The following is a 25,436-nucleotide window of genomic DNA, read 5'->3' on the forward strand; positions in this document are numbered from 1 at the left end:
TCCAGTACCGGAAGTCCTGAAGAGTGTTTCCCTCTATCACTGATCTGTAGTAGGAAACCTTAACCAGCACCTTGGGCCCGAGTCCCGAATATGGCTGGAGGCACAACATAGCCGTAAAATGTACACGTGCTGTTACTTTATAAAACAGCATGAAGGGGTCACATAACTTCCACTGACAGAATTTGTGTGCTGCTTCTACCACTTGTGGCCTACACCCTGCATGACCAAAATGGATGACTACAGGACTGATCATCTATTCTGCAGCTCCAAATTCTGGGGGTTTTTTGGGTGGGGATTATTTAGGAAGCTAGTTTACTGGAAGATTGGGATTTACGTGACAGAGATAACAACCACCTTAATTTGACTTGCGTAGAAAGTTCAATTTAGAAACTAGTCACTGTGAGAACTCTGTTCCTCTATTAACTGGGGAGAAACTTAAAAACAAATTAAAAGTAATGTTTTCCAGTACTCTTTTTTTCAGATTAATTTCATGCCAATTATTGCATTACTTTTAGCTGATAAATATTCAGAGACTAAAAGAAACCAACAAGATGGATTAATTCTCCCGCACTGCAAACAAAATTTTTAAATATTTTATATAACATAATTAAATGCTGTTTGTTGTTTTCAGAATCAGATCTTGGGACATGTTAATTAATTGCTTTAAGAGTACTGAAGACATGTTGTAGAGGAAAAAAATTAAAAGATTCAGATATTTAATGTACAACCTTGTTGGCTATAATGGTTCCAAAATAAATCCTACCTGCAGAAATCCGGTGGCACCATGCCATAAACATTTATCCTGTCACAGAGCTCTAATGCGATAGTCATTGTGAACCAGCCCGTGCTAAGCCAAGTGTTGGATATCTTCCTGAAAGCAAAAACATAATTAAGTTTCTAGGCTGACAAATAATTCTTGAGATATCTGAAGCAATTTCTGGGCATTTTTTTCATTCTTGTGAAAGGTTATGAAAATTGGGCAACCAAGACTACTTTGCTCATTCATCTTTTAATGATTTCGCTAGTGTCTTCTGTCAGTGGACTAATCTATGGAGAAACTGCCCTTGCTGTAATTAATTTTGGGCACAGCAATGTTAATATTTAGCTGACCTTTTGGTAAGTTTACCTTAAGTGACTGAAACTTCATGACCTATATTTATATTCTTCTCCTAGTTATCTATACACATCTATAACCACCTAATGGAGCTTACACACTAAGTGCTCAGGAAGACGCATCACAGGGGATGAAGAGGGCTGCTTAAAATGCTGCCTCCCGCAGCATACAGAGGAGCCTGTCTGCTGGAGCGAGGTCTGACCTCAAGTGCTTGGTCTAACCATCTTTCCTCCCACCCTGTCTGTGATTTGGTTTCTAGAAGCTCCCAGCCATTCACTGTGACTGCTGGCAGGAAACTTTTAGTTAGCTGCAGCTATGCCTGTCCCTTAGCCAGCCTGGGAAACCTGCATCCTAGGTGCTACCTCTCTGCCTGCCCTAAGTCCCATCCCTGCCTGGTGGGACCTTTGAATATGAATGACAGTGCTGCAAGGGAGCCCTCTAAGGCACTTCCTTTCCTGGCCTTCTCTGCAGGCTGGGAGAAATCTTTAAAAGAAGCACGACTGATCCCAGCATTATTTATGCAAAATAGGAGGTATCTCCATGTAACTGCTCACAGATGTAAGAGATTTACAAGCTGTGCTTAAATTTTGCTATATCACAGGTTCTTATCTGCAAAATGGCAACAGTAACGTTTCCTCTTCCTAGCATTTGCTTGTCATTGCTGTTTAGTGTGTAAGAGCTGGGTACTATAATGGTTACTGGTTGCCTGGCACGTGCACTGAAAGTCCTAGTCCTCTGTTAAGTTCCTGCACTGTCCCTCTGCCTGGGGAGAGCTTGGCAGTCTTGGAACGGGAGAGCCAAGGAAATACCAGTGAGGAGCATGTCTTAAAGGTGTTGTAAAGGCATATTTAGGGGCAGCCCTACAGGACCAAGTCAGGCACCTCTCTTAGAAATGGAGGCACACAGTCGGGTATTTGCTCCAGAGAAATCAAGTTCACGCAAAAGCCTCCTTTCAAATGCTGTTGAAGAAGGAGACAGCAGGTCTCCCTAATGGCTCCTCACTCAGCTAGAAAAGTCCCGCAGGAAGAAGTTCAAGCTTGTGTCATCTGCGTCCCAAAAAGGCCTCAGATTCCTGATGACAGCCTGTCACAGTGACTGGCTCTCCTTCATCTCTTACTAAAGCTGAGGCACTGTGAGAGCAAGTGCAGGCTCTTGTATGGCTCGTGTGCTGTGTCAGACTGTACTAATATGGAACTTACTTTAACCCCTTTCCACCACACCTACATCTGCCTGACACCTGCAAAATTTTGTGACCCCCCAAAAAAAGCACAGCAGAGAACATGAGGTTCTCATCAGAGCAGTCACCTGGGAATCCCAGGTCCTGACCCCAGTTCGAAGGCCATCTTTTGCAGTTTACCCAGTGACAGCAGAATGCACAACAGTCCTGGAAGCAGGGACCCGAAGCCACAACAGCCACTGCAAGCAATCACTAATATGTAATTCAGCAGGCAAGAGCCCACCGTGCAGCTTCCCAAGCTAATGCTGAACAAGTTGGTTCCAAGTAGGTCACCTACAGGGCAGTAGGAGGGAGATGTTTTGAGCACTGTCAGATTGAGGAATGCCTTGTACCAAGGTTTCCCATTTCCTCAGTGAATTAGACTATTGCAAAGAAAAAAAAAGTGGTGGTATCAATGCCAGCTGCTTAAAAGGCGCTTCTAAACATAAGGGAATTCTTTAACCAAAAATGCCCGAAGGATGCTGGGGAGCCTAGGTAATTTGTCCTGTCCTTGTGGGTCACCTGGTAATGTATGAACTCCTGAAATGTACATTTTTACTGCTCCTGACATATAGACTTTCAGGCTAAGCTAGCTTTTGGAGAATAACATGATTTAAACATCTCATTAGTTCCAATTATGGGCCCTTATTTATTTTCTGAATTTGCACTTAAGCTGGGGGGAGGGGGTGGTGGTGCAATTTGTCACAATGTCACAGCTGGGTCATAAGCTCAGTAGAAGCCTTCGGGCACTGCAACAGTACAAAACAGTAAATAGTAATTTTTGGCTCAAAATTATTAGGAAAGGGAAAGCTAGGGGAAAAAAATCTAAAAAGTTTGCTTTCCTGCCACTTGGAGTTTCTGAGCCTATGAACCGCTAGGTAATTCAGGAACATGTCCAGGCTAAGAGTACTTTGGAGCTTGCACAAGGCCACTGTTGTAGGTGCCTAAGACCTTACGTTCAAAAACTGCGGGAGCAGTTATAGCTAGACCATGACCGAGGTGGCTGGGCTTTACACAGGTCAGGCAACCTAGCTAGGCTGTCTGCTGGGTTAGTTTTCTTTTTGCTTACACACACTTATGCTGTAATTTAGTGTTTGCAATAAATAGGAGAATAACTGAATTTAAATAAACTAGCTTAAAAGCTAAACAACGAAATAAAGATTTAAAAACCTATTCAAGTATTACTTTGGCCTCTTCAAATACTATGTCTGTAGGACAGCAATATAGAAACAGGGTTACAGTGGCTTGCCTTTTCATAAAAGATCTGAACAAGAGTCCAACAAAAGAATACTGTTTTTATACCTAATCAGCTGTAATGAAAGAATATGAAGAACTGTCATGTGCTTATTAGGGGAAATTATCAGATATTCTTTTATACGATGAACTAACACACTGTGCTGATAATTCTGTAGTGCACACTAAATTACAATTAAAGGCCTTTCTGCTCCACCAAAATCTCATTTATAATCTCTATGGAAATACTCTTCCTGCAGTTATTTCATTTATGCTTCCTTTATCTAATTACTATAATATTGGTCCTGAATCATATTTTCTTAATGTACCCTTGTTCAGTTATAAAGTTATTTTCAAGTACAGTTACTTTATAACACCAAGTATATTGTTCTGCAGCCTTTGTCATTCACCATACTATTTAACTGGCAATGTTTTCTGAAGGTTTCCCTTCATTTCAAAATCAGCTTTTTTTTGAAAAGTACAATAACATCCAATTACCTTTTTTCTCATCATTTTCGAGACAGAAATGAATGGTTTGATTATTGCAACCTTGTAATCAGGCTTCTCTCTCCCTCCTTTGTTTTTTTGCAGGCACTAATGTCAAGAGCTCAGCAGAAACCTCCCAGGGAACAGCAACATTCTGGGCTGCACAATGTTCTGCTCCTGCCCCCACAGCTACATAAATTTTCTTCCCTTACAAATTCTTTCCTACCTGTGTTTCTTTTCATCTTCCCTCTCTTTTTCTGTGCTGCCTATTCATTTATTTTCATGTCCCATTTTAATCTTCTTAGTCCTTCAAGTATGCTGTATGTGCCCTCTAAAGGAGCGGTTCATACACAGCAGAGCCTGCAATTTCTTAAAAGCAACAGCACCTGTTCATGAGGCTGAATTTTGCTAGCATCCATGTGCCCTTGATTCATGCTGGGAGTTCAGGGTGCCCATGACTGAGTCCACTATAAACTTCTTATAATGTCATTAATGTCTCAAATGCCTTGAGAATATTTCAGGAGCCAAGACCAAGCCTGGTGCCTGTGCAGAAAAAGAAATGCTTTCATCACATGCACAGCTATAGGCCTCCTGCTCCAGATGGGTGATGCAGAACCAGAAAGAGCAGCTTGCCTGAAATTGCACAGCAAGTGTCAGGAAAGGAATGGGACCCTGGCTCCCCATTGCAGAACTGGCCAGACTGAAGCAGAGGAGGTAAACTGTTCCTCAAAACTGGGGACTGCATGTGGTCTTACAATGAAAGAGTAATCCAGGAAAGGAGGTGGCAGTGTGCTTTCCTTGTGTACAGGGTCTGACGCTTAGGGCTGATGGTGGCCCATGTTACAGTGCAACTACAGCTTTGTTAACTTTCATGCCTTTATGAATACTGGGCATACAGATAATCCTTTGCACTTTTCTTGAAGGGTTCAAATGCTTAATTTACCTTCTCACTTCGCTCTACTCTGCGTGAACAAACCTGGAAAAGACAGTAACACATCAGAACTGGCGGGGTATCTCCCTGTTATCCTTCCTTCTCATTCTGGCAGAGGCAGAATCCCTGGCAGAGACTCACAAGCACTGATTTGAGGATGAAGAGAAAAGGACCTTTAATGGTAAGCAACTGACCAAGTTACTGTGTGCTTTAGTGTTAGTGTGAGTCAATCAAGAACTTAGATATGTAGTTTGATCCACTACAACTGAACAGAGCTCTGCAAGCAAACCACGTAGGGTATGAAGACAAAGGTGGCAAATGCAAAGCAAAGATAGTCGCCGTCAGCTAAGAGAGTACAACAGTTTTCTCTAACACTGGTTCTGCCTTTGTTGTGCAGCCCAGAAAAAAAAGTCTGTGCTCTTGAGTCCTCCCTGTCCACAAGAGGATCAAGCCCAGCTCCAGACTTCAGTGTGTATGTATAGTATTTGTGAAGCTAGAAAATCTCACAATGAATTACTGCACAATAAATCTACCTCTTCATTTGTACCTAAGTGGGCACCCTGTTCCATTTTTACAGCAGCATATTTAATAAGTAAAAAATAGGAGTTCATTAAAAATAAATGTATTTCTTGCTAGGAAGTCTTTGGTTTAAATGCCCATTTTCAAACACTGTATGTGAAAATGCTCAAGTCCTGCAGTGGGTCACTTATTAAAAATTTGATTTGAAGATCAGCCTACAAGTCATAAGCAGTCTCATGAAGATGTAACTATCATAATATCTTTCCTTTTCCCAGTTGGAAATACAAGATGAACTGTTCTGAAGCACCTAATGTATGACTAATGTTTATTTGTTTTACAAGAAGCTTTACAGCTGCAATGTTCCAAGAATGCTTAAATTCAATAAACAGCTATTATAATTCACTGAATGGTGGCATTTCCTCTATAAGAAAACATAACCTATCCATTCTGATTTTTCAGAATCAGTAAAAAAACTTTCACGTATATTACCCCAAAGTGAGATTTAAACAGCTCCTGCCTCCTTGGCTGTATAAACAGTACATCCAGATTCTGGTATTCTAAGTTGATGAGGCAATACTCCATACAAATTATTTAGATGCATATTTTTTACTTATGTTACAAGTGATGTTATTTGGCTTGTCATACCATATTACAATTCATAAGGCAGAGGATTTAATGGGTGTGATGGTCCCTCTGAGCAGATTTGAATTTGGTGTATATATAAACTGCATTATTTTACTACTGTATGACATCCCCCAAATGTATCCATATAAGTTCTCACCTGTCTTTCCCAGTTTCCCGTTTAAAAAGGTCATCAAATTGAAGCATCTTGTGGCGAGAAATCATGTATGCTTTTAATTGAGGCAGTATCTGATTCATCAGCTGCAGGTTATTATACACCAAGCCTTTACCATCTCTCCTCATGTAGCTGCTAGGACCCCAGAAGATAAACACAGCACCGTGGCTCATATTTAAGAGTTCGTTGCGATTTCGCAAAATCCTCTGAATACTGGAGTGTGCAATGACTCGAAGGCTCGTTTTGTTTCCAACATCTTTTCCATAACCTCGAGTAGGTGCATCATTCATTCGTATTACGCACTCTGTCTCGTCGATTCTGTCACCTTGTTTACTTCCCAGAAGGTGTCCAGAGCTAGTTACCAACGCACAACTCTTGCAGTGCATTTTTAAAGGCTGCAAAAACATACATACTTCAAAATTAGCTGTAAACATCTTCCCATTCACTACATGATAACTGTATTTTACAGGTATATGGCATATTTTACAGCAAAAATCTCAAGACTTTACATAAATCTTACCTAGCAGTCTTCCCAAATAACTGGGGACACATTACCTGTGTATTTTGTAGACGGCGAAAATGAGGTATAGGTGTATAGGCCCTAAAGTTCCTCTGTGGAGTTAAGTCCACTGTTTAAATCCTCCTTTCCACTGCTGCATCATATACAGTAATCACAACAGCTTCTATACTATTCCCAGCTGCAAAGGATTGTACTTCTTCCACTTGCCATAAATGAGCTATAATTGGAGTATTTTTGATTCTTCCTCTTCCAAGTTTTTGCAGGAACTAATCAATTGTAAGTCCTCGTAAGTACAGGTGTGAATAGCTTTTCAACCTGGGGATCAGGACATTTTGCTAAGGGAAGAGAGTTATACCTCGGTCCAGTCCTTCCACCATCTCCAAGTTGGTGCCATTACCACTGCAACACTCTTGTACCTCCTTTGTGGTTCGACAGTCAGAGCTGGTCATTAATGTCTGTGTATATTTTACATGACAGTGAGTTAGTGCACTGAACTTTTTCTAGCTTGTCAGGTCATGTTTAAAAGTTACATGGTAAAATGGAACAGGAGGTGCCTGTTCAGTGAGTGTCTGACCTAATGGAATCAGGAGAGTCAAACAAGCTTTCATGAAAATGAAAATGCATTATAAATCATATTACTGAAGTATGCCACCAATATAGATATCAGTAAGAGGAGTATGTAAGTGTATCTGCTACTCAGCAGGAGAACTAAAAAGGGGCAAAGGGTTAACAGTATCCCCCTACAGTGCTAATTTCTAACAAGAATACAATAAACTGGGAGGTAAAGACTGTTTGAAGGTGTGCCTCTGTGGCCCTCCATGAAACAGTATCTTGCAGCATTTAACACCAGTAACATCAGATTATAGAACACACAGAGTGTGTAAAGTAAACACTCAAAAGTAAATTTCACTGAAAGGGTTGTCAAGCGTTGGAAGAGGCTGCCCAGGGAAGTGGTTGAGTCGCCATCCCTGGAGGTATTTAAAAGACGTTTGGATGAGGTGCTTAGGGACATGGTAGTGGTGGTTTTGGTAGTGTTAGGTTTACGGTTGGACTTGATGATCTTAAAGGTCTTTTCCACCCTATACGATTCTGTGATTCTGTGATTCTTATCTTTTCTTTGCAAAAAAAAAAAAAAAAAAAAGGCAAACAAACTGAACCAGTTGGTCACCAGTCTAAGTTCCTTGGAAGGGCATTTTGGTTCACGATCATTTTGATCTACTGATCTTCTTCCCTGAGGTTGTCTATCAGAATTTTATTTTCATTGTTAACCATAAAGAATGGCATTCCAATACCTTCCTGGTGAGTAACAGGCTTGTTTAATTCCAGAGGCTCCAAATCAGACACACAACATGCTGAGAGCAGTCATCTCCTGCACTGTGGCACTGGCCTGATCCTGTAGTACACTGAGGAGGTGACAGTATTCATTGGCTCTGAGGAGTGCTACCAACCTAAACCCATCTTTGACAACGAGAGGCTCCGCACTTCGAGATCAAACCCTGTGGCTCTGCATTGCAGCTCGTTGTTCATGCTATTACAAACACAGCTAGCATGTCTCCAGGTGTAAACTTGGTGGGTTTACTAGCAATGAGGAGAAGTTATGATGACATATAATTACACTTGGTATCAACCACATGTATATAGGAATCAAATTATTAAATCAGCATACTGTGAGGCACAGCTTAAAACGCTAAAACTGAAACGAAGACATAACCTAGGTTTGAGATCATCTCAGTCCCCTGTTTGGAAATGTTTTGGCCCCTAGCATTTGACAGGGATATTTTACTTAAGTAACTTAGTTTTTTAATTTTGAAGGTAGTAAGTGGTTGCAGTCTGAGCTTTTTTTTCTATGAGAATAGCTAATGAATGATGAAGTACTTTTTAATTAAAGACAAAATAACTAAACTATAAAATTTGCATAATGATACAACCAGTAAACTTTGTATCTCCATCTTCCCCAAACAACAAAGTTCCTTTTCTTTCACATATATGGATTGTAATCCAGAGCTAATGATATGGGTAGAAATGTTCATGCCTTTGTGAGCCAAGGTTCCTAATGCAGTATTTACATGCATTTTCCTTTAAGCTTTCATCTGCCACTTTGATGAATTACCTAACAAAAGGCTCTAAGGTGAACTAGCTGCTCCACCATCATGCTTGGGAAAGCAAGATGAAGTGCTAATGAGGTTAAAGGAAATGTAGTCAGCACCAATGTTAACTCACATGGGTTTGAATAGCCACATAGCAAGACATTTTCACCTAAACAATCTCTGCTGGTTTCTGGCCTACTGAGCTACAACTTGTTTCTTTTAAAAGTCTGCCAGAGAATCCATCAATTGTTAGGAAACAAGGGCGACCATCAGTGGAGCTGTGGAAACTTGGGGAGGGGGGCTGAGAGAGGGGATGTCAATATTGCTAGATGATAAAAATTAACACCCCCAAAACATCTGTCCCAGATCTTGTTTGAAAACCGTTCCTTCTGGGAAAAAGTATTTAGACTGAAACATTCAGGTATTGCCCAGCTACTTCTTGAATGATGCATGGGGGCTGAGCCCATGTAGCTGCTCCGGGCAAGTCATTTTTCAGTCACCTCACTCAGATTCTTTCAGTCGAAATCTACAAAACTCACACCTAAAAATTGTCAGAGAATTCACAGCCAACAGCCACAACATTCTCGTACCAGCTGTTTATAATGCTTTAACAATATTGAAAGCAAAGGGTAAAAAAGCTATCGGCTGTAATATCATCTCATTGGGAAGCAGCGGTTGCACCAGAAATGTCATCTACTTAAGCAATAATAATGGAGGCACAAGGCAGTTCTTTGGGATTGATGACCAGCTGGGAAAAGTTGATGGCCTGAGAATAACCAGGGGCCATTAAGCCAGAAGAACATTAACTCCACAGAAAGCTCTCTGTTACGGTAATTATTACAGTGATATTTGGACAAAAAAAAGGGCAAACCAAAAAAAAGCAAACCCATGACATGAGTTATATTTTAGGTAGGTGATGCAACCCTTACTTCATGAGCCTTGCTTCAAAATGCCCAGAAAAGGGATAGGGTGAGAGGTAGGTGAGTTTTATGGCATCTGTGTTAATTACCTTGAAATGTAACATATAATGCATGTAAAAAGCTGCTGACATTTAATGGTACCCATTGTCAAAAAGCAGCCACATTTTCATGTGTACCTGAACTGCCTATCCAGCACCTTGCACAACATGGCAGAGCATGTGGCTACTTCTACAACACAAGTCAGTCATATCAATACTCGGGGCACTTAGTGAACGAACCAAGTATCAGCCAAATAAATTGCCCAAATTACCTCTCGGTTCCAGTCACCTAAAAATACATATGGAGAGAGAGAGGCAAGAGGCTACAAGACAGCAAGCTCACAGTGCTAGAACCCCAGAAGATGGCAAAATCAACTGGTGCTTTTCCAGGATAGATGGGCTATCCCAAGGGAATAAAGGGAGCAGGTGAACCTTGCTAGGTTCTGGTAAACCCTGTAACAGCACCTTGGTGGCCATAACAAATGAGTGCAACCTTGCACTGCTGTAAGTTTCATGGGCCAAGCTGATTCCCAGCAACTTTCACTTACGTAGACTATAGCCCAGTAAGTACTGTTGCTGTATCATATAGGTCTGATTTGTTTAATACCAACCAACAGACAAACAGAAACAAAAAACAATGCCACAGTCATTTCTGTATTTTCCAATTTGAGGCAATCTGCTCTCTTATTGACTTTAAAATCTATGTTGTCCAACGATAGAAAAATGTTATTTTCAGACACTTTATTGCTCAAAAAAAAAATCAATCGAAAAATGTTATTCCTGGTTCAAAATATGTTACTCTTAGATATAATTATTTTCTTTGTGATGAAATCAAATGATCAATTTTTTTTTGCTTACAAAAGTCTTTTGATTTTAAAGCCAAGATTTAGAAAACAAGACAATTCCCTCCAGTAAAATCAGGAACAATGGAAAACACACTTTTTCCTATACTGAGTACTTAATGACCTACTTTCAAGACTCCTGGGTTCAGATCACTCCATTATCAGTAGTGTAAAAGTTTCCCTTCGATAAATGAAAAATAAGAGTATTTTATCTTGGCAATGATGACCTGGCCAACAAAAAACAACAACAAAAAAAGATCTTCTGGAGCGAAGAACAGCTCATTACTGAGTTCAGCGGAAAAAGACCACCTGTCAGTTCATCAACACCAGCATTCCTCATAGATACCTCTGGAAATATTACAGATGACTTCAAAGTGTATTGGGAGAGAGCAAGTGAGACCAAGAAAGGTTAAAGAATATCCAAATTCCTTTTGGATGAATGACCTTTAACTAAGCATTTGAGACTGAAAGTGCAAAATATCAATAAGGTACTTGACAGCTATGTTTTTCTCTTGCATTGCAACACCTCTACAGCATTTTGTTAGCCAGCATGATTGTCTTCCGTCTGATCTGGAATGAAAAGCTATAGGGCTTCTTCACTCTGTAATAACTACCTGAACCATATCACTGAACCAATAAACTCCTCTGCAAGAGCTCCCAAACTGGTCGCTAAAGTAAAAGCAGTGATAGAAATAAGAAGACTGATGTACAGGAAAGCAAAACTGTTTCCATTTTCAATTGGATTAATTCAGTATAGGGCTATATTAATGGTTAAAAAAGCACACATAAACACTACAACAGACAGTCTTACTGGTTCAGGAGAAAGTGAGCTTATTCCAGAGCAGTCTAGCTTTCTCTTTTTGTTATCAAACAGATAACGTCATTGGTAGGAGTTTCACGTCTCCCCTACCCTAGTGCCCATTGTGACTGGCCTAAGCACAACAGCTAGCTTGTGACACTCACTGTGTGTTACCTCAGTATTTGCTTTTTATGTTCCGTGCCTTGTGCACAGAACTTAATCAGCGTTTCATATGTGATGTTAACGAACCCTGTGTTCACCCCATGTTCAATGTAATTTATTACTTACGGCTTGTTCTTGATTGCTGGGTCATCAGCCACCGGCAACAACACTGAGTAATTAATGCATTGCCAGTAATATCACATTTTGTCGTGGCAGCTTCAGTTCTAACTTTTTACTTGTAGCCTGAGCAGCTTTGAGGTTTCTCACAAGCTGCTGGTCTGGGACTACTGCTCTGCTAGGCTGGCTGCTCCTTCCCAGTTCTCCTCTCCCAGAGGCTTTGAGGACAATCTCCCTGTCACAGTGGGCACCCCAACCTCTGCAAGAGCTCCAGGCATCCCCAGCCCATTGCTGGCACATCACAAATGGCTGCTCCAGCTCTCGTGAGCCCCTGTCACTCGGCACTGCTCCAGGTATGAAGCTTCTCTTGCCATTACGTCCATCCCTCATGAGCAAGCTATACATACTGTTTCTATCGCTGTGCCTCCTTCCTTAGTATTTTTCCTAGAGCATTGACGATTTTAAGGCCAAATCTGCTTTTCTTTGAGAAATTTCCAACAATCACCTTAAAGTAGAATAGTAACCCTGAAGCTTCACATTTGCGAAGTAACTTCTGTTCTGTAAGTCAATGCAGCAAGCTGTGGGGCTCAAACTGTCTCATTAGTGAAGTACACTTCTGTGCACTTCAGAAGTGATTTCCACAATGCAAGTACTCTAGGAGACATGATCCTGTGAAAATAATGCAAGTGCCCTGATAATATTTGCTTTGTAATATATTGATGCTGGAACAGTGCTTTCATAATAATATGAGAAGAACTAAAAATGAAAAAACATACAAGCACAAAGAGTTTGCTTTGGTGTTTTTCAAGTCCCATCTACTTGACACGCTATGCTATGATGCCCTCAAACTAGTCTTCTCTGAACAGTAAAAATTATTCAGATGCATATTGGGATATTTTAGGTAACACTTCTGTGTATAAAAAGCTGGAACAAAAAAACAGACTGAGACACTTAAAGCATGAAGAGAGTTTTGAACTTCAACCAACTTCAACTTGCTGTGGTACGCACCCTTTTCAAGTCTCTGGGAGTTTTGATTTTGTGGTGCCAAGTCTGATCTAAGAGGTGATTTTGCTTTGACCATGACATTTTCACACATTTGTTCAGATAGGGAGTGTAGCTTAATTTCTACACTATGCATGCCAGCTCAGACTTTCCCCTCAAGTTTCATAAATTTTCATTCTTTAACCCTTATGCTAGCAGGTACAGAGAGCTCTTGAAGAGGAGAAAAAAAATCCTCTGAGCAAATAAATTTATAATTTTTGTTGAACTAGACTTTTGGAACGTTAGAGAATCTGCCATGAAAACAAACTGCATTATCCACTGAACTAAAAGCACTGACTGCCTTGAAAACTGTATCCCAGTGACTGATATCACACAAGTAAACAGAAAGGGTTAGGAGATACCACTTGCCCAACATTGTTAATCCTTATGCAAATCCAAATAACAAGCTTTTGCAGCAAAACTTTGCAATTCAAAAAAGGTCTGGCAAGTCTGTTCATAAAGATAAATGCATGTCTGTTTAAAAAGATAAAAGATAAAACAAATGAATTTCTTATTACTTCTCTTTGTTTCTTGGGCTGTGGAGCTTGAATATGCAAATGTGGAAACATTAGCATCTTCATTTCCCATTGATTCTTTGGAGTTAATTATATAACTGGACTCTGCCTTCAGATATTTGATAAGTAGAAAAGTGAAATAGCCAAACTTCAGGAAATGCATTCATCACACTAGTGATCGCAGCACCCTAGGTTTTATTCCTCCAAGGAATGGAATATTTTTGTTTTCCATGATACTATACTGATGGGCATCTGCAAAACCCGTAGTAAAAATATAATAATTCTATTTTCAAAAGGTCCTTAGACATACCTATTTCAATTTCAAAACATGAGGCTATATTATGAAAAGAAAAATAGAAAAACAAATGCACTCCATAAAGCTTTCACTGGGATAATTTTCTTAGAAAAAGTACCGTTAAGCACATTAGTCAATGAAGAGTCTTCTGCTTGTGTGAAGTGTTTTCCGGCACATTAACTCTTTTTCAGGGGACTGCCTGCTAGTCAAAGCTTCCATTAGATTAATTAAAATATGGCTCCTCTCACTGGAAAGAAAAGGCATGAGTTTGGTTACAGGACATTGACCACCATAGAAACCGAGCCCTTTCTAGTTACATAAAGCACAAGCAGAAGCAGCACAGGAAACTGAACAACAAGGTAACTTTTAGTATATGGAGCGCATTTCTCTTCTTATTTGGAAGCATGATTACCAGGTGCTGATGTTTTCCCCTAAGCCACCTGAAGTGAATATAAGGTGCAGCCTTGCAAATTGTCAGCACATATAAAGCTAAGATTTAGAGAGTAGTTTCCATCCTGCATCCTATAAATGTGTCCCATGAGGAAGATTAGTATCAATCATAGGCTTATTGGCGAGGGAGATAGGATACAATGATAACCTGAAGCTATCAACTAGAGTAATGGTCTAAGAAGAAAAAGCAATCAGAGAAAGAAAAGAATATCCTCAATGAAAGACAGAACTGGAAAATCAGGCAGGAATGTATCATGTTGATGAACATGAGCTGCTATACAAGAGAGAGAATCATATGAACAATATACAGGCTCTAAAGAAATGGTTATTGCCTAATGTTTATCTTAAAAGGAGTGCAAATAGACATCCATATTACATCAAACTGCTTTACTTTTGTTCTGCAGCTGAAGTACTTGCACTAAAATGCAATAAAGCCACAAGCGTGGTGTCTTAACTATGCAAATTGTTATCACTGAAGTGTCAGAAAAACAGGAATTATGTCAATTGTCTATAGAAATTGGACAGTCTGGATTTTTGCTTCAGAGTTTTCACATCAACTCCTCTCATCTGCTTTGGTGTGTTTTGGCAATTCTTTCCAGTTTAAATGCTTCATGGAAATATGCCCTCAGCTGCTCTCTCTGCACCTGTCATGGCTGTGCAAGATTTTTTCTGAGCTTCAGGTTTTACAGGGCCACTTTTTTTATCTAACCCAGCTTCACAGCTAAGCATCACTGATCCTTAAAGTCTGTGCCTAAGTTTTCAAATTCAAGGACTTGTTGCTCTGTGTGATACTATTTGGCTCATCCAAATGCATCTAAACTCTCACTACAACCATTATGGCTACAAGGCAATAATGCGATAGCTAGTGCAAGGACACAGGCAAGCCTTTCCAATGGCACCAGTTTTAACGTGACAACTTCAGCACAGCACACGGAGTCCCTAGAACAGGCCAGATGAAATTTAAGACCAAATGTCTGATTAGAAAGAGTTAATGAGCCCATAGAGAATTTTCTCCAAAATACATTTTGTCTTGTATTTCTTTACCTTGTTGAAGTAGACTGAAATAAAAAATAAGGCTCCTTATTCTTTTGAAAGGTCTTTGTTCAAAAATTTTTTTCAAAGGTCTTTGTTTCAAAACCTGTCAAAAATGTTCAGCCTCATGGTGTTCTCTAAGGCCTTTCAATTTTCATGTGGCTAGCTCCATGTAATCTTCATCAGCTTATTTTATATTAACCCAGACTGCTCTATATGCTCTTACTTCTGCCCCCCTGAGTTGTTAACTAGCACATCAGAAATTAAGGAATGAAAGCAGATTAAAAAAATCTTTTTTTCTTCCCAGAAGATACTGCATCTGAGTGTAAAATTTTTTGCTGAGGATGTATCAGGTTCAACAATACACAAAGTTGTACCACCTCTGCAGCAGGATCCCAAAGTAGCCTCCATAATCACTGGCATATTGACGCTAAAGACAGATGCTGGAAACCGGTACTGGCAGCAAAAACTGGTCAAAACATCCATTTCATTCAATAGCTACAGGATGCAGAACGTCACTGGGAATTTCTCCCATGCACATATGTAGAGAAGAAAAAGAGAGTGTGTTTTGGGCTGAAATATTTGTATATTCAGTTTTGGACTAAAACCAGATGAAAAGAAAATATATTGAAGACAGATGTTTAAAAATCTGTATCTGTATCTGCAACTATGCATCACTATAATTTTAACTGGTTTTTGGACTAGAACTAGATTTGAAGAACAATCCTTTGAATTCAAGGGTCAGCTCTTCGGGTCTTTTTTTTTTGAAGTGTCTCAAGCATTCCAAACACGTCTCTCCAATTGTTTACTACTATCACAGTTCTGATCAGGAGACAAAAATAAACAAATAAACATATTTATCCAACCAGGATGTTTGTAGTGAGTCTATTTGTCTGTGTGCAGGTTAATATGAAATTAAACACACAGTGGATGGAAACATTTAGCACTGAAATGCACCTACCCCCAAAGGTTAATTAGACAATCAAGTACAAGAGATGGCACTCTGTCTGCCAACATGGCATTACTTCTCCAAAGAGATGCTCTTCAATTTATAGCAGAACGTCAAAACTATGTTCTGAATAAATTAGGGGTAAACAAGTTCAGGTGAAAAGGATGAGGTTAACTGGAATCTCTGCAGGAACCAGAGAAAAAGGCTGGCTGGAAAGAAAGGAAGGTCTCTCTCAGAGGAAGGTACCCTGACCTACAAGGCAAATGAGAAGAGGGAGTCCTTGAAAAACTGAGCCAGGGAAGAGCTGATAGCAAGTCAGCTATTTACAGGGAGAGGCGGGGTTTGACCTTGCTAGGAGTAGACTTAAGTCTGTTTCTGTATCTATGTATTTCACAGACATGTGTAACTGTGCCATCTCTTGTGTCTGTGGCACAAAATGCTTTTATTTATGTTTTACCGTCAACTGATTTGAGTGAAGTATGATTCCCAGGCACTTGGCTAACACTCATCAGTAATATTCCTTACTTAAAGATGTAGCTTATCTGTAACTGGGGAAATGATATAACTTAAATCCATGGTATTTGGTCAAGGAATTTGAAGTGTAGAAGGATGTGCCACAGAGAGGACGCAAAAGGTAGGTTTAAGAACACATACCACAGAAATCAGAAAAAAGGAATAATCTTTTAGTGAGCAGCAACAGAGACTAAACCTTCCTGCAAAGAGGTGAAATACAGAGTACCAGAGTCCCAAGGGATTTGTGGGTGCTTTATACACTTTAGCTGCTTTTTATTTTACATTACTAGTCCTAAATTGTACTCCTTGGATGTGATGTGTGTGTCATTTGAAGTGCATTTTACCTGGTAGTGACATTAAACAATTCCTGCTCACTTCTTCCTGGGTTGGGGAGGGGGGAAGTATATTTCACTGGATCACTCCTTGGATCTATTTCACAATGGGAACAGGAGGCAAAGAGAAGTAAAAACAAGACAGGAAAAAAAAAAAAAAAAAAAAAAAAGAGAAGATAGGTGGATGGCACTGCTTTCTTTAGTGACACTCATTGTATATAAAATTCAGCCCAAAATGCTACGATAAGATGGGTGATGGTGGTAGTGGTCATGAAAGAATGAAAAGGAGAACAAGGCAGCATGACCAAGAAGTGCCAGGCTGCAGAGGTCTTTCAAAGTATCTCTTAATCTTTCATTGTTTCAAATCACCATTACTGAATGCCTTGACATCTAACTGATGCCTGTCAGCAGGAAATTTTAAATTCTGTAACAGCGCTTGCTTTTCAGGTCTCTGTACCACGCCTGACTGCAGCCCAGGATTCTTGTTTCATGTGAATGAACTTCCGTCAGTTTCTTCAGAGCAATACGCATACTCTAAAGTGCTTCTTCTGCACTGGACATATAGGTCATCTTTCCAGCTTTACTGTCCCAAATAACGCCCACCCACCTAAACAGCATTTTGGCAAACCTAGACCTCTCTAGAGCCACAATTTCAACTCTCAGGAGAGACGGCAGGGTATTTTCTTCTTGTAGGAGAGAAACACTGAAGTGTCGACAGTTTTTTGTATCGGAATCTTTCAGCAAAGAACTAAAAAGAGGAAGACCAGCTACTCATCAGGTGTAACTGCTCCACTCCCCTGAACAAAGATGTGACCAGATGATTCATCCTGTCTTTACTACATGGCCCTTGGGTTGGCCCTCAGGGGCTGCTTCACCCTGCAGCAGAATGGGCCAGGAGACTCTGCCTGCAGCTGCCCAAACCCCACTGCCTCCCTAGCAGGGCAAGGTGGTACCAGTCCTTCTGCTGCCCACACATATCATCAGGTGGTTCTCGAGAGCTGCCTGATGTTTCACACTCTTGGCACACCCTCGGAGACCAGCAGTCGTGTCCACCTTACTGCACGCACCCTGTGCAGGTGTAACATCTGACCCTCCGCAGCCTGCAGCATCCCCAGCAGGGCTCTGTGCGGTGTCCCTGTACCTGCGCCGTCCTCTCCGATCCCCCACCGTGCCCAACCTGCAGCCCCACTGGCTTTCACGTTGATCTCACAGGGCTGGCATGCTGTGACAAATACATCTGCAGAGGACAGGGCAGGGCAGAAGGGACACAGACAGCGCGGAGAGACAAAAAAGGTGACAATCTGCCAGGAGATGGCATGAGAGCATAACCCTGACTCGGCCTGCCTGGTCACAGGCACAGTGAGGCCACAAGTGTCCACACGACTCTCAAGGGAGAGCCCTTGAGGACAGCTGGCACCCTGACATCCTAAAAACCGGCGTGAATGAAGTGGGAATCTCACCTTGAGCATGGCAGTGTCTGCACTGTGTCAGGCCTGCCTACTTCCCAGATTTGCGCATCCGAGGAGGAAACGACACATCCTCCCAGGAGAAACTGTTGCTCCTCTTGGCACAGGACAGCCGGGAGGAGCCTCCGTCCTGGAAATCCACATTTGAAGAAACAAGCAGCCGAACTCCGCCGACATGTCAGCATTTAATTACAGCTGGAGTGTGGTTCAAATCTTTCCCTTTCTGTCATGTGTTCTGCTTCCCAAAACACAAAAAAAAGCAACAGTGCAGGATTTCTACCCCTCAAAAATAATAATCACACTACAGCCCTACTATTAAAATTAAACAGAAATTAATTACATTCTATAGAAGGGGACAGGTTCTGAAGGCTTAGCTGGTTTCCTTTTTAATTACTGTATAACACTGTGAACACAGCAAAAAATCTTCTTTTTAACATGCTAAACGCGCTGGGGGTTTTGTTTGCTTTAACAGACTGCAATGGATGCTACATTTGCATTTAATTAAAAAAATAAGTTATTAAAATAGTTTATTTTGGTTCCATATGTATTTGTTTAGCATGTGGATGGTTTCACATCAGAAATGAGATATTTTTTCAATCAGTATTGAGCAATAGATATCTGGGAAAGCAAATAAAAAGAACAGATCAATAAAGAAGAAAGCTTTCAAAAGAAAGCTTGTTAATGCAAAAACATTTGGTCCTGTCACAATTAGATTATTTTTGAATATTAACCGTTTCTAAAGGAATCAATCCCTATCCCAAAAGATAAATAGTAAGTTACCTTTTTGACAGGAACAAAATAGCACAACAGCAGAAACTGGAATGCATGCAAAAACCTCACACCAAGTATGAACTGCCTTCTAGCCAACAGTGATACGAAGAAACAACTCCTATGGGTAGATGGCACTATCCCTTCCAGCTATGTTTCTAGCGGCATGGCTGGCTGTATCAATGTAGGGTGGGTCGGTGAACCAGGCAGAGCATTTGGGAGAAAGAAATTCTGATTTCCAGCTCCTGAGCAGCCTTATACAGGAATCAGGCAAAGATTTTGGCAGATGCAGAAAAAGAAGTGTAGGCATTCAGTTCACTAGAGATTCAAATAAGGGAACAGCAAGTTGGTTTATGTGCTTTCAGGGTTAGACAGCAGCTAAGCAAAGATTTTTTTAAACTGCAATTTAGGTTTAGGAGTGGAGCATTAATTGGGTTAAGTCCTGCTTTAGACACCAAAGCTCTTCACAGGATCTAACTCTGTGTTCCTGTACTAAGTAAAAGTCCTAGGGAACCACTTCTTAGTAGCCACAGACCTGATTCATCACTCTTTGGAAGGCTACAATAAATCTGTCATGGAAGCCTACTAATTGCTAGTAAATCACCAAAGTTGGAAGTGTCACAAGCATATCCAAAAAGAGTAAAAGTGAAGAGCTGAACATTCGAAGAGCTCTGGGGTGAAATTCTGTCACTTTACAGATGAACCTGTAATCTATGTGAAAATAAATGATGTATAATGATTACTAAATTTGAAATCAAATCTTCACATGGGGACAATTCAATAAGGTTAGGTGATTATAGGACTATGCAGCAGCATCAATTATGGAGCCAGAAATAGTCTCACGTCCCTCAGAGGCTACAAAAACTCTGCATTGCTTTATTCACCAACATCAGAGGACATTCACTTTCATCAAATAGTCTGGGGGTTCTCGTTTGGAAGAAAAAAAAAGAAAGAAAAAACGGAAGGCATGAGCCCAAAAATGACTGGCAATGATCCTAACTTATCATCTGAGCTACCATTTGCTCTGCCAACTGATGGGAAATGAAGTGTGATCAATTCTAGTCCATTGTACATCGTTCCCATTGACTGACCTGCCAAATCCTTGATTGAATAATTAGTTAAGATATCAATATCTGCCATTTTGCACAATGTTCACAAGACAAAGCCCTAAAGTTTTCATAAAATGGACAATTACCATGTTACCTGTAACTTTACATTTTCTTTCATAGATATGACTAAGCCTTGATATTGCCAAAATATGGAATAAAAACATAACAGTACATAAGAAGTAGTAAAATCCAGAAGCATGAAATCTAGAGGTCAGTGCAACCCCTGAAGTAATACAACATACATTTTTAATCTTAGAGATGGATAATAAGCCATATCAGAAAGGATTAAATCTGTGCTCCTCATTTACAATAGTTCACTTTAAGTAGCAACCTATTTTCCATTCTCAATATCGGGGGAAACAGTGCTAACTCAGGTACTTGGTGGTGACTGACAGCAATGCTGACATTTTAATAGCAGCTACTGCTTAAGAGCACTATCACTACCCTGTGATTCTTAAATAAACAGTTAATCTACTTTTGATGCAGCAAAGCTCTGCAGATCAGGCAATCTGCTGTTAGGGCACATGAAAAGGTGGGGGTTTCTTTACTCCCATCACCCAGTCCCACACCGGGTGTGCAACAAGCTGTTCCAAAGCCATAAATTAGACTAGGCGAGGCACTGCCCAACATTATACTTACATTACAGTCCCAAGTCTGAACTGCTAGCAAACAGGGACACTGCATTTACTTTTCTATCTCAGACACAAATGGTGTTAACTGCAAATACAAATCAGTTATTCTGTGCAAAAAGTGACACATGACTTGTAAATTGGGCCCTTTATAAGTACCTTGGCATTCCTATGTTTAGTTCACATGCATGGACAGAGTTCCCAAGTATCCAGATGCCATAGCAATATCTGAAGACACCACTTCTCCCCAAACCAATCTGCTACAGCTTTGGGTGAGCTCATGTCCTTTCCCCTTAATTCTCTTATCTATTCCCCTCTTATCTGCCAATGAAGAGCAAAACCAGAAAGGGAAATGTACAAACTGAAAATGCAAATGCATCATCCAAAATGCAGGAAAGTGTTAGTGGCTTACAAGGCAAAAACGGAGAAACCACGTGAAAGAGAAAATATCCTACTCCACATCACAGATGACCAATTTCTTCTCACACTACATTGTAATAAATCCCAGCCTTTGCTAACACAAGAATAGTAAAGCTCTTTCCCAGAGCTAATAAAGACATGCCCTGCTTAGTGCTCACTTTAGTGTGCACAAATGGAGGACACTTCTGGTTTGCCAGGTAGTGGCACCCCAGATAATCCAAAGAAAACAGATTAATCTTTCCTTCTGGCTGACAGCAGGTTAAAAGCATAACGCCATATCTTGGTATCCACAAAAGGCTTCCTTTGGACATTACACCAACCCTATCCTAGGTCTTTATTTTTAAATTGGCAGAAAATATCGTACCAATGTGATCCTACTGCTTGCTGGCTGATTGCTTTTTCGATCCCTGCGCTCGACAGGTTTGTGTAATAGCTGAGGCATGCTGCAGTATATTTCTATGGCTGCTGCTGTAGTGCAGTAGTTTGCATAACACTTTGAAGTGAATGTTTCTTAAGAGAGGAAATCTGCATTACAGAGGCAGCACTTACATCACAGACAAACTATATATTCAAGTTCAATGCATATCTTTTTATGTCAAACCAGCTTTCTTGTGTAACTCTCTATCAACAGGATTTTCAAATTAGGGAAGTGACACAAGTTGGACTGATCACTACCCTCAATTGCTTCAACGGTATTTGCCTATGAAGTATAGGCTATGCAAGCCCTGTGCAAACTCTCACTGTGGAAATGTGAATTATATATATTTACTGTTTGCAGAGTAATACAGTCTGAAGCAATCTGGTTCTGTGCATTTTGCATGTTGAAACAGCTTTCTCTCGTATGTTCTGAATGATGCTTCTTAATCCTATTTGAAGACCAGTTATCCAACATTATCTCGCAATATTTTACAATGTGTTTGTCCGTCCTGAGTAAAAGACTGGAATGACCAACTCAAGCCCACAGATAGACAAAACGTTGACACGCCACCTTCATCAGAAATAAACGCCGACTTCCTGTGTTACCCATGGCAATTTGGATCTTAGTAGTTAGTCAGCTGCTCCTTTCCAAGAACAAAAATCCTTATCTGTGGTTTTCTACAGGGCTTAGCTCTGGTGAGTATTAATTAAGCACTGTGAGTATCACAGTAGAAAAATGCCTCCTTTCTCCCTGCTAGAAAGACTAGTAGCAGGGGGTACATAAAATATAAAATAAAATATTCTACCCTTTCCAGATTAGCCCAAAGCACAAACAAGTACTAGCATTCTCTTTGTTCTCCTTACCCAGAGCAAATGCTACATCAAGTTCAAGAAAGACAGTTGCATCTTGAGCAAACTGGCTCCAGGAATCAATCAACTTATCTCATCCAAGAAGAGGAAGGATGCCTAGACTTTTACATTTGTGGAAATGGTTACTAGGCATTCAGTAATAATGACAACATGATGGGCTGACGAGACTTTATTTTCCTCTGAGATTGGAAAATTCTGATTCTGCTTGGCAATAAATGTAAATTATTTACAGTGTAAAGATTTGGTAGATACCATGCAATCTATTGCACATGGGTGTATATAATTCTTATATACCGTAATTGTGCACTATATATACATTGATAAAATTAATAGAACTGCAGGCAGAATATTTCTGTCTTGAATAATTTTCCACATATTAACCATTCATCTTAATACTATGCCTTTTCTTATCTGATTATTTTATTAAGGGTTTTTTATAGAGTAGGGGTTATAGGTAGGGTTTTTTATTCAGGTAAAGCTCACTGAATGAAGAAAAACTTGCAGTTGTTTAGCAGGTCAGGTAAAAAGTGGATAAAGAAGCCTCACTACTGCATAAGATGCCAACACCCTCCAAAATAACATTTACTAAATGGATTTTCACAAGCAGCAATTTCTATTTACTAAAGCGGTAAATGCAGTCTTGCAGTATCTGAAAGAATTAAACATCCTCTGTGAAAATTAGCCATACAGCGTCACAGGAGGTTCCCCTTTATCCAGCACCAGTTAAATTTCACTGTCTTCTAGGAAGATTAAATTTCCCCTTACAACTCTGTTTCCAACTATCTAACACACTTCAGCAAGCTTTCAAAGGCAGGCTGGGATCATTGAATTCCCTCTCAAATCCAGGCTGCTTCCTTTTCACGAAGCTTCTCCACTCACTATTTTTTCAGTGTTTTTTCCTTTTTTTTCATGGTTGCTCACTCCCCAGTATATCTTTATTTTCTAGGGTAAAATCTCTATGCCACATATATGCCATTGCAGTGACAGAACATAAATGAAGCACATATGGTAAATTAAGAATGCATTTGAAACATCCCTGAAATTCATTTGAAGGATGAAGGGAGCACATCAAAAATTGAGGACGTGAATGTGAATTTTAGGGTGTTATAGAAATCAGCTGGGCACTCTAGATTTCAATATTTTTTCTATTTCTTTTGTATTTGCTATCAGCATAGGGTTACCAAAGACTTCGTATGGACAAACTGCAGCCTATGGACAGTTTATAAAATGTGTTTTCTGTATGTATTCGTCACTTGTTAAAAACATATAGCTGTTACTTTAATAAAGCATATTTTGGTAACTTCAATATATTTACAAGTTCAGGATCTACATTCTGTTTTTCTTTTTCTCTCAGGAATACAGTGATGATTGTTTATGTCTTAAACCTGCAAATTAACAGCACTTTTGGACCTTAGTAGGCAACCTTCCTTCTAGCGACCACGTAAGTAAGGCTTTTCTTGACTCAGGCATCACCTACAGAGAAGGCTGAATTACGGCATATAGTAGTCTTAGACTGACGATCTGTTTACTCTTACCATACTGCCAATTGTTACAATTTGATTATATATTTCATAATATTGGATGTTTTCATAATATTGGATGTTTTTCTTAAATGTCCAGCTCCCAGAGTGATGGGATTAGAAGGGAATAAGTTTCTCAGAGTGGCTGAGAAACTGGAAAGTGTAACATCAAGTACACAATGAAACTTCAACAGCAAAGGAAAAAATAAACTCCAAATATAATATTAGTATTTATAGCTTATGATTTTTAAACCAATATATTAGTTAGACATAATTTCTGATTGTTTGACTCGGATTGTCCAGAGCTATGTTATCTAAGGAATGTGTGAAGAATGGTCATATACACTCACTTCAGACTTCTGTAGTTATCACAACTGAGATACTGCTGCTTAATCTGTATCTAGTCTCTACCCAGAAATTTTGAGTAGTCCTCACTGGGAAGTGTTGCATCATATTCTCCTCTTTAACCCTGTTAGTGTCAGGACACCCACCAGCGGTTTGGGCAACAGTGCTTCAGGTGCTCTGCCTCCAACTAAGCCCAGCGTTTCCTCTGCCTCAGTTTAATATGTCCTCCTCCCCAAAATCAGTTCTGCAGCAAAACCTGAGAATTTCCTGTATACACAAAGCTTCTGCAGGGTAACACGCCTTCAGCATCACAGCAACTCCCCTCTGCTTGGCGACCCTGCTGCTGGCTCCATCCCTGTTCTCCAGGATATGTCACACATGTTTCAGCACATCTATTCTTACTCCTTCCCTCTCATACAGATGCACTGGAGCCTCTATTTGCTTTACTCTTCACACTTTAGCAAAAGACTCTACTGTGCTGCTTCCCCTCCACTTCTCCTTCTGAAGAACAGGCTACTAACGAGTCACCTGCCATATGTCCTGGTAAAAATAGTAAGGTCATCTGGACCACTCTTGTCCTCTCTGCTCCTGTCTTCCTCCCAAGAAAAACTCAGCAACTCTTCAACTCATTCTTGCAGGCAAAAATTCTGCTCACCCTGGGAGAGCGAATTTATTGCTTTTCAGTCTCTCTGTCCAGTTCTTGGCACTCACATACAACTCTCAGAGTGACAAAGCGAATGAAAGGAAATACTTTAAAAAAAATTTTGAGTGAGATTGTAACTGTCTCATTGAAACGCTTGGCAAAATCCTTCATGCCAAATGAGAGAGATGTTACTAGCTGCCTTAAAAATTGATCGCAAATGAATGAGTCACCTTCTTAGTAAGTAAGACTTGGCAGGACTGATTTGCATCACAAAGCCACCACTGCCTTCTGGCATCCTGAAGGCATTGTCAGTGAAAAAGCCAAGGACTGAATGGATACAGA

General features: G+C 40.2%; 1 protein-coding gene across 1 annotated transcript in view; it reads right to left on the minus strand.

Moving 5' to 3' along the window:
• The window catches only part of ST6GALNAC5 (ST6 N-acetylgalactosaminide alpha-2,6-sialyltransferase 5), a 72,645-nt gene that overhangs the window by 6,995 nt on the left and 40,214 nt on the right, over nt 1-25,436 (minus strand). Inside the window, exons 3-4 of the mRNA XM_075508570.1 lie at nt 6,281-6,690; nt 764-871 (exon numbers count right to left, since the gene is read on the minus strand). Coding sequence (XP_075364685.1) covers nt 764-871; nt 6,281-6,690 — 518 coding nt within the window. The remainder of the gene's footprint in view (nt 1-763; nt 872-6,280; nt 6,691-25,436) is intronic.

This window comes from Mycteria americana, chromosome 7 (assembly GCF_035582795.1).
Source record: "Mycteria americana isolate JAX WOST 10 ecotype Jacksonville Zoo and Gardens chromosome 7, USCA_MyAme_1.0, whole genome shotgun sequence".
NCBI classification, from domain to species: Eukaryota; Metazoa; Chordata; class Aves; order Ciconiiformes; family Ciconiidae; genus Mycteria; species Mycteria americana.